Genomic DNA, 15,089 nt, shown 5'->3' with positions numbered 1-15,089 from the left:
GCTCAATAGGAAATGTCCTCATTACCTTACTCATATAACTGTAACCCCTCTTTACAGTATCTACCATAAAAATATTTTTAAAAATTTACCCAGGGTTGTTATATTCTCGCTATAGAATCTTACATATCCAAGTGATGAACTATAGAAAGACACAGTAGATATATGCATGAAAAAGAAGAAAAAAATGAAGGGAGAAAACAGAGATAGAAGATTAGGAATTTGACATATATATTTAACCCACATTTTTCTACTGTTCTGATGGTTCTTTTTTGGGAGGGGGCGGTTCCAGTCATGGGGCCTGAACTCTGGGCCTGGGTGCTGTCCCTCTGCTCTTCTGCTCAAGGCTAGTGCACTACCACTTGAGCCACAGTGCCACTTGTGGCTTTTTTCTTTTTGCTTATGTGGTGCTGAGAAATCGAACCCAGGGCCTCAGGCATGCAAGGCAAGCGCTCTACCACTGAGCCACCTTCCCAGTCCTGATCGTTCTTTCTATGAGAACTATTACTGTGGTACAAAATATTGCAATAGCCACAACATATAAGACTGTTCACTTTAAACAGGCAAATGGATGTTTCTTCGATCTTTGTTGGATCATTTCAGTATGTCTCGCTGTGGAATGAAAATTTGAACAACCCGTTTGCGAATCTCTTTGGTCTTCACACCATAGACAATAGGGTTCAGGGCGGGAGGTACAAGGAGATAGATGGTAGACAAGAGGATATGGGCATAGGGTGATACATGGCCAAAACGGTGACTGAAAAATGAAAAGAAAGCAAGGATATAAAATTCCAGGAAGACAACGATGTGAGCTGTGCACGTGTTGAATGCTTTGATCCGTGCCTCTTTCTGGGGCAGATGAAAAACAGCTCGAAAAATCAGCACGTAAGAGATGAACACAAAGATCATGTCAAAACCTAAAATTGCAAAAGCCACGAAGAGCCCATATGATTTATTCATGTGGACATCTTCCGCAGCCAGCTTGACTACAGCCATGTGCTCACAGTAAGAGTGAACAATGACCACGGAATGGAAACGGTGAAGTTGTTTGAGTAGAATAGGCAAAACCCCAACCAGTGTTGTTGCCCGAATCGCCACCATCAGCACCACTCGAAGGAGAAAAAGAGAGGTGAGGATAGACGCGTGCCTCAAAGGATTACAAATAGCAACATAGCGGTCGAAGGCCATGGCCAGCAGGATGCCAGATTCCATGCCCTGTAAGGCGTGAATGAAGAAGAGCTGGGTGAGGCAAGCATCAAAAGCCATGGAGCGTGAACCAAACCAGAAAATGGCCAACATCTTAGGAGCAATGGCCACACAGAGACCCAGGTCAGTAGCTGCCAATACTGCCAGGAAGATATACATGGGTTGGTGTAGACTGCGTTCTGTTGGAATAATGATAAGCAACAAGATGTTGCCTAGAAGGGCCACCAGGCACAAGCTGAAGAAGGGAAATCCAATCCAAAATTGCACATGCTCTAGTCCAGGTATGCCAATCAGGATCACCGTCTTGGGGGTCAGATAGGACATGTTGGTGTAGGTCATGGTATCGGTAAATCCTAAAGTCATCGGTGATTTATGGCCTATTCAGAGAAAAATCATGAATAGGAAGGAGAAGGGACACTCTCCTCGACTTTCTTCTCAGAACCCGAGAAAGATGGATGGAATGAAATCATATGATTTTAGATCTCTGGACACCACTGCAATCAGCTTCTGAACTGACCTCTTAGATACATGGGTCTTTGTGATCCAGTGTTCATACCCAAGACATTATATAAATGAGAACTTTGTTTTGGGAAGCATCAATTCTGCTGTCTCTGGAGTTTTCTCTGCTTGTGTCATAGATTGCAACTTTAACTCCTTTTCATATTTGTGTCAAAACTCCACATACACTTCATATTGAGTTAAATATCCCTGTGATCAAGTCACAATCACATAACCCTGTACTATTATCTCAAGTCTCAGGATATTCAGGTATGAACAGCCCTATGCTGAATGTCTCCACTTTTGTGTAAAATGCCTTTCCCCACTTGCTAGGAATTGACTTTCTATGGAGCAGTGAGGTTTCTTTGTTTTTTCACTACTTTGGAAGGACTTTTCATAATGATAATTCCATAGGTGTGCAGTATACTTGGAACAACTTCACACCCTACACTGCATTTCTTTATTCCTCCTCCTTCCTCCTCTTCCTTTACAAACAGTGGTCAATGGATTTTGTTGTGGTATCTGTGTAGAAGTTATAGCAGCAGTGTCTGAGCATAGCTGACTGCGTTAATTCTGGTTCATTACTGTAAGAAAAGTCAGTGGAAGGTTATAAACGTATTCTTGGATCTTAAGGGAAGCAGAAAAATCAAGTAGAGAGAGAACATAAATAAGACATTATGTACACCACAAGTATTAGTTTACTGAATAACCTGTATAACTTAAATATTTTTGTTATGTTTACATGTCTCAGATTTAAAAACAGCAGAAAGGCTTTGGTCCTTATAATAGAGTTTAACTCAACTTATTTTATATTTACTTTATTAAAGTTTATTTTTATTGTCAAGATGATGTACAGAAGGGTTACAGTTACATACATAAGGTAATAAGTACATTTCTTATCTAGCATTGTTAGCCCCTCCCTCATTTTCCCCCACTTTCCTTCCCCCACAGTGTCCCCTACTAAAGTTGTAAAGTTCATTTCCCAAATATTGTCTTGTGAGTATCGCTGTTGCATTGGTTCACCCTTTGTCCTTTATCTTACCATTTTCTTGTTCACCTTCCATTCCCTAATTCAGATAAACATATATACAATACACAGTGTACCAAGATCAAACACAGTGACAACAAGGAATAAACTATAGGGAAAAAAGAATAAATGAAAGAAAAAAGTAATAACTTCACATGGTACATTAAAAAACAACAACAACAACAAAGAAAAACTTCTTGTTTCCCTATCTTGGAGTTCACATCACTTAGCATTATCTTACTTGGTCATATATACATAGCTATTAAGCTATTGTGATCCTAGACATATTATTACAAATGAGGGAAACCATACAGTCTATGTTTCTTTGGGTCTGTTTTACTACCAATTACCATTGGAAAAAATTTGCCATGTTTGTATTATCACACTTCACATCTATCCCTTCATCTCTTAATCTATTTTTAATTTTTTTCATTCTCTTTCTTTGTCATACCAGTAAGTAAAGCTTATAACATTATTTACTCTCATCTTTTAACATATTTTACTAACCAATTTGTATGCCTAAATTATGTCAAAGTTTTTCCACCTTTTCATAACTGTGTCAAAGCCAAACAGGCTAACTAAACAGCATAATTCTTAATGCTTATTTTTATGTATTTTGCCTTGAAATGAAAATAAAAGGGTTACTTTGGCAAATTTATAGAAAAAGAGTATATTGGCTTGCAATCAAAAGGAAAACATATGTGGGCATAATGGGAAATTACTCAGGTAATAATACATAACATACTTTTGTAACTAACTTCCTATATGAACATCAGAGGCCACGAAAACCAGGGGACCATGGTTAGTGAAATAAAGAGCTATATTATTTTAACTAATTTTGAAAGTAAAAACTGTCAACATTTTAAAAATAATTTTAATGTCAAAATTTTTGATATTCATATCAAATGAGGCTTGGTGGAGGAAGTAGAGAATCCCTAAAAATGATGATTGATAAATGACACAAATTGTTCATATAAAACCTAATGGAGCTGAAAACAAAAGAAATCCTGTCTGAGGTTGTTACTTATAAGATGCTTAATAAATTTAAGGATAAAAGGAAAAATTAGTTTCCAGATCACCATGATAATAACATAATAATCCCATTAATTTTTCTTCATATTATAGTACATAAAACAATGGAATATTTATTTTGAAATGTAGGGTGTTATCTAAAGCTGCATTTACTACTTGTTTCACTCTAAATGAGGAGAAAGTGTCATTGAACTCATTGGATAATTGGAAGGAATAAATATTATATAGGAAATGCTCAGCCTGCACTATAGGAAAGTGTAAGTTTGCAGTGACTGGCAGGTGATACTTGTCAGAGCTGGTGAAGAACTCTGAAGATGAGAAGTGCTACTGCCTTTTTGAGAAAATGTACACATTAAAGACAGTTCACTTTCATATTCCTTTGGCTATTTTTTATGTAAAGTAGTCGCTTAAATTTCAGATAAAAAAATGAAAATATCCCTTCCTTATTTTTTCCCAATTCTGGCGCATATAAGCTGCATTTTACTCATTTCTCCTGTTTTATTCTTCCACCTCTCTTCCCTTACCTCCCCTTTCCTGTGGGTTGAAATGGGATGAAAGTGTTGAAGGGATGACACGGATCAAGATAATTTATGAAGGGCTGGGAAGGTGGTTCAGTGGTAGAGTGCTTGCCTTGCATGCATGAGGCCCTGGGTTCGATTCCTCAGCACCACAGAAGCAAAAAGAAAAAAGCCGGAAGTGGTGCTGTAGCTCAAGTGGTAGAGCACTAGCCTTGAGCTGAAGAGCTGAGGGACAGCGCCCAGGCCCAGAGTTCAGGCCCCACAACTGGACCCCCCCCCCAAAAAAAGATAATTTATGTACACATAAATTGCTTTGTTAACTTCCAAAAACAGCAACACATTACCTAAAAATCAAGAAAATTGAGAGAAAGAACAGGATGGAAGGGATGGTAAGAATGTGAAAAGGGGTGGTGTGGATCAAGAGGCACCGGATTCATAAATTCTCCTGTCGAAGGAAACTCCTTTATGCAATTACCTAAAGAAAATAAAAATATTCCAAAAAATGAAAATACTAAAAAAAATAAATAATTGCCTCAAAATGTTCTTTGAGGATAGAATTTCTGTAGTTGAGAGACTGCTCAGCTAGATCTGTAGCACTGGACATTAGTGTAAGTAGATCACTCAACAGAACTCCACATCCAAGCATGCACTCCTTGGTGAAGTAAGTAAATTCCACCTCTTTAAAGTAGTTTAATGCAGACAAAGCATGTATATATATATATATATATATATATATATATATATATATGTATATATATATACATACATACATATATATACATTATCTATATCTGAGAGCAAAACATTTTCTCCTTTAAAGTCTTTCTAATTAAATGGAAAAAAACATGAACAGGAGTGCCAGTTTTCTCAGAAAGCAATTTGAAATTGCATCTGTGGAAGGAAGGACATCCTAGCTTTCTATTACAATCATATCAGAAGACAATCTTCAATGACTGGTTTCTGAATAGAAGAAAATGAGAAAGGAATAGGAAGATGTCATAAATAAAAATGGGACAAAGAGTAGGAGATAATAAAGGCTGTGTCTCTAATATAGCCGACACAGAAAAGCATTGGATGTCAGGAATTAGGATCTGAGCTGTATCCATTGTATTCACAGACTTACTCTTACTGATTTAATTTCTTTTAAAAAGCGATGCTAGGTTAAGATCCTGAAAACCTGATCCTCAGTTATTCCTATTACTAACTAATGACATTGTGTCAATTAAGCTGATGGTACTAAACCACCTTTTCATTTCTTCCAGTTCTACATCATGAATTTAATCCATTTCATATACTGTTCATTAAAAACACCACCAACTTGGGATCCTGATAGAGAATAAAGTTTTGAGATGGAAACTTTCTTACTGAATTTCTCAGATTTTTTCTAGTCTTTTCTCTTCCTGTTACAAACTTGTTAAAATTAAAAATCCTAAGGTATCAACACACAAGGAAAAAACTCACCCAGGTGAACAGCTATCTGCAGCAGATCTTTTCTGGCTGATTTTGGGATTTGAAAGGCATTAATACCTAAGTGCCTTGCATCATCTTCCTTTCTTTTATTTTTTTTTTTAGGCTCTGAGCTTATCCCAGGTTAATGACCTGATCTCTAGAGAGGTTATTACAGTTCTGAGGATTCTTTCTGTTTGGAAACAAAAAAAAATTCTTTCTTTGAGGATATATTGCTAGACAACACACCTTACCTCTATAAATCATATATAAATCATATGCTATGCAAAGTACTACATTGTTGTTGCTAAAATCATATGCTATACAAAGTACTACATTGTTGTTGCTAAAATTCTTTGAAAAGCTTATAGCACTTTCCAGATTTAGAGGGAACAATGGTATTTTTTTTCTTTTTTGCTCTTCACTAGCAAGATACTAAAGATCTTCACTGTTCAGACTTGTTGAGAATGTACCATTGTCTTCTTTGGTGTTTTACTTGTTTATTTATTTTTAGAAGTAGTGGATTTGAATTCTAGGCCTCATGCTTACTAGTCAGGTGTTTCACCAGTTGCATGACATTTCCCTCCACCACCCAACTCTTTTTTTTTGCTATAGTTACTTTTAAATTTTAATGTTTTTACTATCTTTTAGGAGTTGCAAATCAGTCTATAAGCACACTGCATCTTGATGGAAGCCATAACCATGATTCTCTGCTGGCCCTCTTCTCAATTCTCTTACTTCCATAGGATATGCTATGCATTGAATATTATAAGTCCATTTTCCCTGTCTTCCTGTTACTTTTGGAATATTGTCTTGATTTTTGTCTCACACTATTTTCAGACCAGTATCATCTTATCTAAAGCTTCTGTGACAGCTGGTATCACAATCTCATGCCAACACACCTAGCAAATTAACTGAGAGGGTCTTGCTACCTTCTTTTCACTGACTAGTCTTGATCTCTGTCTCCTGAGACTTTAGGATTACAGGTGTGAGACACAACTTTCATTGCATTATTAAGGTCTCTGGTCCATTTTCAATTAATTTTTATACAAAATGATAAATTGATCTCTAATTTGAATTTTTGACACTATATTTTATTGTGAAAATACCATAAAGAGGGGTTACAATTACATGGGAAAGATAATGAGTACATTTCCTATCAAGCATTGTAGCCTCCTCTTTGTTTCTCCTTCCCATTACTTACCATACTCCCCCAGTCATCCTCCACCTGATCCTCCCCCCACCCACCACCAAAGTTGTAAAGTTCGTTTTTCGACATAACATCTTATACAGCTCATTGTTGCAATGGAGCCACCTGTATCCCTATTCAAGCAATTTGTTTATTCCCTTCTCCTTCTCAAATTATACCAACATCAAATACAGTGAAAGCAGGGGTTATACCATGGTGGAGGGGCATACAAAGCAACAAAGAAATAATCTTATAAATGTGTTAGAAACAATAGCAAGAAAGAAAAAAAAACATTTGAATACATATCTTAGGGTTCATTTCCCTAACATCAACTTATTTGACCTTTTCTGCTTGACTCAGACATATACTAGAAATTGTAAATAAGGGAAACCATGGGACCTATGTTTCTTTGGGCCTGGCTTACTTCACTTAATATAATTTTTTCCAAGTTTTTCCATTTCCTAACAAATGGGGCAATGCCATTCTTTCTGATAGAGGCATAGAATTCCATTGTGTATATATACCATATTTTCTTGATCCATTCATCTACTGAGGGGCATCTGGGTTGGTTCCGTATCTTAGCTATAGTAAATAGTGCTGCAATAAACATGTCGTGCTGGTAACTTTAGTGTGGTCTGTTTGTGAACATTTGGGTAAATGCCCCAAAGTGGGATTGCTGGGTCATAGAGGAGCTCTATGTGGAGTCTTTTGAGGAACCTCCATACTACTTTCCAAAGTGGTTGAACAAGTTTACACTCCCACCAACAATGCAGTAAGGTTCCCTTCTGTTCACATCCCCTCCAGCATCTGTTGTTATTAGAATTCTTGATTGTAGCCATTCTAACTGGGGTGAGGTGGTATCTCTATGTTGTTTTAATTTGCATTTCTTTTATGGCTAGGAAGGTTGAGCATTTCTTCATGTGTCTATTGGTCATCCTTCTTTCCTCTTCAGAGAAGTTTCTCTTTAAGTCTTTAGCCCACTTATTTACTGGGCAGTTGTTTCTTTGAAGATTTGTTTTGGGGGGATTTAATTTTTTTAGTTCCAGGTATATTTTAGATGAGACCCTTGTCCATTGTATGGCTAGTGAAGATCTCCCAATCCATAGGCTTTCTATTGATCTTACTAGCTATGTCCTTTGCCATGCAGACGCCCTGCAATTTCATGCAATACCATTTGTCCAACCTTTCTTTGATTTGTTGTGTTTCTGGGTCTCTATTAAGAAAATTTCAGCCTGTGCCAAGGAGACCTAGGGTTTCTCCTATTCCATCCTGTAATGTTTTCAGAGTGTCCTCTTTAACTCCAAGGTCTTTGATCCATTTGTAGTTGATTCTGGTGCAAGGTGATATAGAAGGATGTAGCTTTAGTTTTCTACAAGTAGTTGACCAATTTTGCCAGCACCATTTACTGAAGAGGCTGTCTTTCTTCCATTGTATTTTTTTAGCTTCCTTATCGAAGATTAGATGGCTATAGGTCTGTAGGTTCATTTCTGGGTTTTCAAATCTATTCCATTGGCCCTAAGGTCTGTTCTTGTGCCAGTACCAAGCTGTTTTGATTACTATGGCTTTAGAGTAGAGTTTGAAATTTGGTATTGATATTCCTCCAGCAGTGTTCTTTCTGTTGAGGATCGTTTTTGCTATTCAGGGTCTTTTATTGTTCCATATGAATTTTTGGATTGCCTCCTCTATTTCCTTGAAGAATGAGGTTGGAATTTTGATAGGTATTGCATTGAATTTGTAGATAGCCTTAGGAAGTATTGCCATTTTCACGATGTTAATCTTTCCAATCCAGGAGCATGGGAGTTTTTGCCACATTCTAAGTGCTGTTTTGATTTCCTTTTTCAAGTTTTTAAAGTTTTCATCATAGAGGTCCTTCACATCTTTGGTTAAGTTAATTCCTAGGTATTTTATTTTTTGTGGGGCTATTACAAAAGGAATTGCTTTCCTAATTTCAGCCACATTTTTCTCATTGTTGGCATACAAAAAAGCCATTGATTTTTGAGGGTTAATTTTATACCCTGCTACTTTGCCAAAGTTTTGAATCAGCTTGAGTAATTTGGGAGTGGAGTCTATGGGATTCTTTAAATACAAGATCATGTCATATGAAAAGAGGGAGAGGTTTACTTCTTCTTTCCCTATTTGGATCCCCTTTATGTCTGCATCTTGTCTTATTGCTGTAGCTAGGCATTTTAATACTAAATTGAAGAGAAGTGGAGAGAGTGGACATCCTTGTCTTGTTCCTGGGTTAAGAGGAAATGGTTTTAGTTTTTCACCATTAAGTATAATGCTGGCTGTAGGTTTGTCATATACAGCCTTCAGTGTATTGAGGAATGTTCCATGGATTCCTAATTTTTCCAGAACCTTCATCATAAAGGGGTGTTGGATCTTGTCAGATGCTTTTTTTGCATCTATTGAGATAACCATGTGGTTCTTATCCTTGGTCGTGTTGATGTAATGAATTATATTGATTGATTTATGTATATTGAACCAGCTTTGCATCCCTGAAATGAATCCTGTTTGATCGTGGTGTATGAGTTTTTGGATGAATTGTTGAAGTCAATTGGCTAAAATTTTGTTGAGAATTTTTGCATCAATGTTCATCAAAGAAATAGGTCTATAGTTCTCTTTTCTTTGATGCCTAGTTTTGGGATGAGGGTTATGATGGCTTCATAGAATGTGTTCGGTAGTGAACTTTCTCTTTCAAATTTATTGAAGAGTTGGAGGATTATTGATGTGAGCTCTGCTTTGAAGGCCTTGTAGAATTCAGCTGTAAAACCATCTGGTCCTGGACTTTTCTTAGCTGGGAGGTCTCTTATTGCTGTTTCTATTTCAGTGCTTGATATGGGCCTGTTAAGATAGTTTAACTCATCTTGGTTTAGTTTTGGCATGTCAATATTTGCTAGGAAAAGGTCCATTTCTGCCAAGTTCTCAAACTTATTAGCATAAAGTTGAGAAGTATTCCCTTAAAATGTTCTGAATCTTGGTTGTTTCCGTGGTGATGTTTCCATTTTCCTCTCTGAGTTTATTTATTTGGGTTTGTTCTCTTCTTTTTCTGATAAGATTTGCTAAGGGTCTGCCAATTTTGTTAATTTTTTCGAAGAACCAACTCTTTGTTTTGTTGATTCTTTCTATAGTTTTTTAAGATTCTAATTCATTTAATTCTGATTTAATTTTAATTATTTCTTTTTGTCTACTGGATTGGGGTTTATCTTGGTGCTCGTTTTCAAGGAGGTTCAGATGTCTCATTAAATTGTTGGTTTCAGATGTCTCCAATTTGTTGATGTAGGAACTCAGAGCTATAAACTTGCCCCTGAGTACAGCCTTTGCTGTGTCCCACAGGAGCTGGTAATTTGTGTGCTAATTTTTGTTGAATATCATGAACATTTGAATTTCCTTTCTAATCTCTTCCATGACCCACTCATGATTCAGCAGAGTGTTGTTCAGCCTCCATGTGTTACAAGACTTTCTTTGGTGGCTTTTGGTGTTGAGTTCTAATTTTATTCTGTTGTGGTCTGAGAGAATGCAAGGTATAACTTCAATCTTTCTGAATTTGGAAAATTGTAACTCCTCTGTATGGTATTCTCACAATAAAAAAATTAACAATTAAAAAAAAGAAATGTACTCATTACCTTGCGCATGTAATTGTAACCCCTCGGTATTTTCACAATAAAAATAAATTTTAAAAAAGAATTATACTATTTGGATTTTCCATAGATTCTATTTGCAGTGGTACTGGAATTTATCTTAGGGGCCTGTGCTTACTAGGCCAGTTTTGACCACTAAGTCCCACCTCCTGTCCTGGTTGATGGTGGACAGGGTAGGATAGGGCCTTCTATTCTGCAAAGATGAGCCTGGACTGTGATCTACCTGTTTTAGGCTTTTACTCATTTTTTAGATGACAAACATGTGCTGTTGTGTCCATGCCTCCCTCCATTCAGATAGAGTCTTAGAGACTTTTCTGCTAGGCCAACCTGCAAAAACCATGCTTCAACTCTCTGCCTCCCCAGTAGCTAGGATTACAGGTATGAGCCACAAGACTGCTTGTTTGTTTGGGGCACCTTTTTAACAAAGTATATGGCTACAACTGCAAAGGTTATAGTCTAGGTCCTCTAGTCTAGAGTTGGGCCATGTGTCTGTTTTTTTAAATAGAAAATGTTTTATTGTCAAGGTGATGAACAGTTATATAAGGGGTTACAGTTATATAAGTAAGGCAATAAACACATTTCTTGTCAAACTTTTTGTGCCATTATCATGCTGGTTTCTTTTCTATTTTTTTAAGCTTGGCTTTGCAGTGTAATGTAGATATTACAATATCTCTAATATTACTTGGCTATTAGAGAACTTTAGTGCTTCCAAATAAAGGAACATACCTCAATATAATAAATGAGGTATATGATAAATCTATAGCTTACATTGTAGCAAATAAGGAAAATTTGAAAACATTCCCTTAAAATCAAAAGGTATAAAGAAGGCTGTCTACTTTCTCCACTCTTATTCTGTAAATGCTTGAAGCCTTAGAGCAAAGCAAAGTCAGAAAGTGGTGCAAACAGAAATTGAAGACATTAACTTATCTCTATGTGGAAAAGATCTGAACTTCTACTTTTAAAAAAGTCATAAAACCAAGAATCAAGATAAAAGGGTCAACATAAAAATGAGTAGCTTCTCTATATATCAAATATACTAAGATGGATAAAAGAGAACATGGTCCCAAGGACAGTAACACCTAAAAAATAATAACCTATGAATAAATCTAACAGAAGACATGTAAAACCAATTAAATGAAAACTAAAATACTGGAGAAAGAAGTTGTAAAAGGCATTAGAATGATAGCAAGCACTCCTCTGTTCATGGAGAATCAGAGTTAATATTGTAAACATGGCTATTTTACTAAAACTGCTTACATGTTCAACACAATCTACAATAAAATTTCAATAACATTGAAATGACACAAATTGAAAAATAGTAATCCTTTTTGCTTTATATCAGCTAAGTTTCTTCTTTTTATGTTTTCTCCCTCTTGGTTTATACTTTTTACTCTATAATTTGTTTTATAATTGAATGATTCCAGTTATGTCACTTTGTTTCATATTTCAATTTATTAATTTTTTTCACTTTCTTATTCCTTTAGGTACAACTAGAAAATAGGCTTATATTAGTACATATGTATGTACAAGTATCTATACATGTATATGTACAAGTATCTATTTCCATGCATAAACATGGAAATAAAAAGAGCAACACAACAGTCCAATAAAGAACTTGCCTTACTTTTAAAGGTACAAAGCATTTAGGTATACAGAGTTAAATATAATAATACATTTCAAATATTTGAAATCTTGAAAACATTCTCCAGGAGTAAAAAAATTAATTTAGAAGTGACAAAAATTTCATTAAAATTCTTAAATCTCTTGCTATAAAGCAATGTATGTCTCCTTGTCTTCAGTTACCAGAGAAATTCCAATTTATAGTGGTCTTATTTTTTAATTGAGTGAGAAATATAGGAATTATAATATAAACACATGTATTATGGCAGAATCCATCCTTAAAATAAATCAATTGAAGAAAGATATCTATTCTGAACAATTGGCAGAAAATCAGCAACAAAGTTTATTTAAGGAGTCAAAAACAATTACAAGTAAATTGCAAAGAGAAGTTTAACAATGCTAAAAATTAGATTAACAGTCAAAGTCACCAAAAGTAGAAATGATGTTAGTCCTTAGTCGAATACTTTGTGTTTCAATGAACCTATAATTTTTCACTGCTGTTGCTTTTGATGGTATCAAACCTAGAGCCACATGTGTCTAAGCATGTGCTCTATCACAGGTTACACTTTTAGTCCTCAATTAAACGATTTTATGATCCAGAGTTATGATCTGAAACACAATGCACACAGAGTGTAAACTGTGTGTATAAATTTTCTCTAGGAAAAAAGAAATAGCAACTGCTAGGATCCATGATTTATAAGAAAAATCTGTGCCACACGCTTACGAATCACCATGTTTTTTACACCATAGACTATAGGATTGAGTGCAGGTGGAAGAAGGAGGTAAATAGTAGACAGCAGAATGTGGGTTGAGGGGGGAACATGTCCAAAACGGTGGCTGAAGAAGGAGAAAAAAGCAAGAACATAAAACTCAAGGAAAACAAAAATATGAGCTGTGCAGGTGTTAAATGCTTTGACCCTGGCCTCTTTTTGTTGTAGTCGAAAGACAGCCTGAAAAATTAGGACATAGGATATGAGAATAAAAATCATATCAAATCCTAGTATGCTAAAACCCACAAAAAGACCACATACTTTGTTGACTTTGACATCTTCTGCAGCCAACTTAACCACAGCCATGTGCTCACAGTAAGAGTGGGCAATAAGAATCGAATGGAAAGCATGCAATCTTTTAATCAGAATGGGTAACAGACCAACCAGTACTACAGCTCGAATTGCCACCACCACTATCATATGAACCAGGATGGAAGGTGTGAGGATCGAAGTGTGCCTCAGAGGGTCACAAATGGCAATGTAACGGTCATAGGCCATTGCTAACAAAATGCCAGACTCTATGCACTGCAACGTGTGAATGAAGAAAAGTTGGGTAAGGCAGGCATCAAAAGCCATGGAGTAAGATCTGAACCAAAAGATGGCTAACATCTTGGGAGCAATGGCCGCACAGAGTCCTATATCCGTGGCTGCCAGTACAGCCAGGAAGATGTACATGGGCTGGTGCAAACTCCGCTCTGCAGGGATGATGATCAGTAAAGTGATATTTCCCAAAAGAGCCACAAGGCACATGGCAAAGAAAGGAAACCCAATCCAAAACTGAACATGCTCAAGTCCTGGAATGCCAATCAAAATGACAGTTCTAGGGTTCAAATATGATAAGTTGTTAGGTTTCATCGCAGTTTGTATTCAGTCTCCTTCCCACAGAGTGTGATACCTGTGGAAGAGAATTCGGATGGCCTCAGTCATTAATGTCATTCCACTGTGGATCATGCAGTTACTATTATTCAACCATACTGAATACCAAGCAAAGTTTAGTGTGTTGTGTGGGAATTTGTCCATAATATTCCAAATTGCATAGAAGACTGTTTTCTCAGAGCCAGCCAGGGAAAGTTAACTGTCTAAGTGAACATTGACTCAGAGGAATTGGCTGAATGGAAAAGAAAGGCTGCTCTTACTGGAAAGTTGTATAATGTAGAAAAAGAACCATAAAGGTATCAAATTCAAGAAACATTATTGCATTATTAAAATCTCGTAGATTCACGTTGTCATTTCTCTCATTCTCTACCCTAGGCCCCATATTGTTAATAAAGGAAATTATTCTTCAAAATAATGTTTATTATTTAGCCCATGTAATCAGCAACATAAATAGAATAACACCCCAAGATAAATATCAAAACAAAACCTGGTTAATCTTAGACTTATTTTGAAGGTGAATGTGTGTGTGTGTGTGTGTGTGTGTGTGTGTGTGTGTGTGTGTCCTCAGATGTCAAAAATCAATGGGGCAGATGAATGAAGAGGAAAAGAAGGGGAAAATGCAGACAAGGATCCAGTAGATAGTGTACAAAATTAAAAGGAATGATGTAAAGAGTGGGAGAGGCGGGTTGGGGGAGATGGCCGCAAATGTTGAAAGGAATGACATTTATCAAGATATATTGTATTCTTTAACTGCTTTGGTAAACATCAATTCCTCTGTACAAAAAGATAATACTTAAAGATAATAATAAAATAAGTAAAACAAGACGTTATGTCGTAAAACAAACTTTACAACTTTGGCGGGGAAGGGGGTCAGAGGTGGGAAATGGGGGGCTGGGATGGGAAGGGGAAACAAAGGAGGAGGCAACAATGCTTGATAAGAAATGTACTCATTACCTTGCTCATGTAATTGTAACCCTTCTGTATGGGATTTTCACAATAAAAAAAAACCTGTAAAAATAAATTTTAAAAAATCAACTGGTCATCAGATTCCTTGGGATTAGGGGAAACCTGTGTGTGCTAATTTCTATCATGGACTATCTATTTGTTTCCTCTTAATAGCTTTACACCATATATTAATAATTAGCTGCATATTGAGTTTTGAAGATCCTTGCAGTATAATGCCCATGTCCTTTTCATAGCGATCTAAGTTCCCAGTTTTTCCCCAAACTCCTGATGTAATAGCAGAGCCCAGTCTCTTCCATGGAGATT

At 36.3% G+C, this 15,089-nt stretch overlaps 2 protein-coding genes across 2 annotated transcripts; both read right to left on the bottom strand.

The window, feature by feature from the left end:
- Window positions 1-591: 591 nt before the first annotated feature.
- On the bottom strand, window positions 592-1,542 carry LOC138836580 (olfactory receptor 52A1-like). Its single transcript, XM_070035357.1, has one exon. The coding sequence runs from the start codon at window positions 1,540-1,542 to the stop codon at window positions 592-594; it is 951 nt and encodes a 316-aa protein (XP_069891458.1).
- Window positions 1,543-12,854: 11,312 nt separating this feature from the next.
- On the bottom strand, window positions 12,855-13,805 carry LOC138836579 (olfactory receptor 52A5-like). The gene has a single exon (XM_070035356.1). The coding sequence runs from the start codon at window positions 13,797-13,799 to the stop codon at window positions 12,855-12,857; it is 945 nt and encodes a 314-aa protein (XP_069891457.1). The 5' UTR covers window positions 13,800-13,805.
- Window positions 13,806-15,089: the final 1,284 nt, after the last annotated feature.

This window comes from Dipodomys merriami, unplaced genomic scaffold (genome assembly GCF_024711535.1).
Source record: "Dipodomys merriami isolate MVZ:Mamm:240054 unplaced genomic scaffold, mDipMer1.0.p SCAF_25, whole genome shotgun sequence".
NCBI classification, from domain to species: domain Eukaryota; kingdom Metazoa; phylum Chordata; class Mammalia; order Rodentia; family Heteromyidae; genus Dipodomys; species Dipodomys merriami.
The sequence above is the reverse complement of the archived record's forward strand: the minus strand, read 5'-3'. Positions and strand labels throughout refer to the sequence as shown.

Excerpts from the sequence above, each read along its gene's own strand:
- LOC138836579 (XM_070035356.1), bottom strand. The coding sequence starts at position 13,799 with ATGAAACCTAACAACTTATCATATTTGAACCCTAGAACTGTCATTTTG.
- LOC138836580 (XM_070035357.1), bottom strand. The coding sequence starts at position 1,542 with ATGACCTACACCAACATGTCCTATCTGACCCCCAAGACGGTGATCCTG.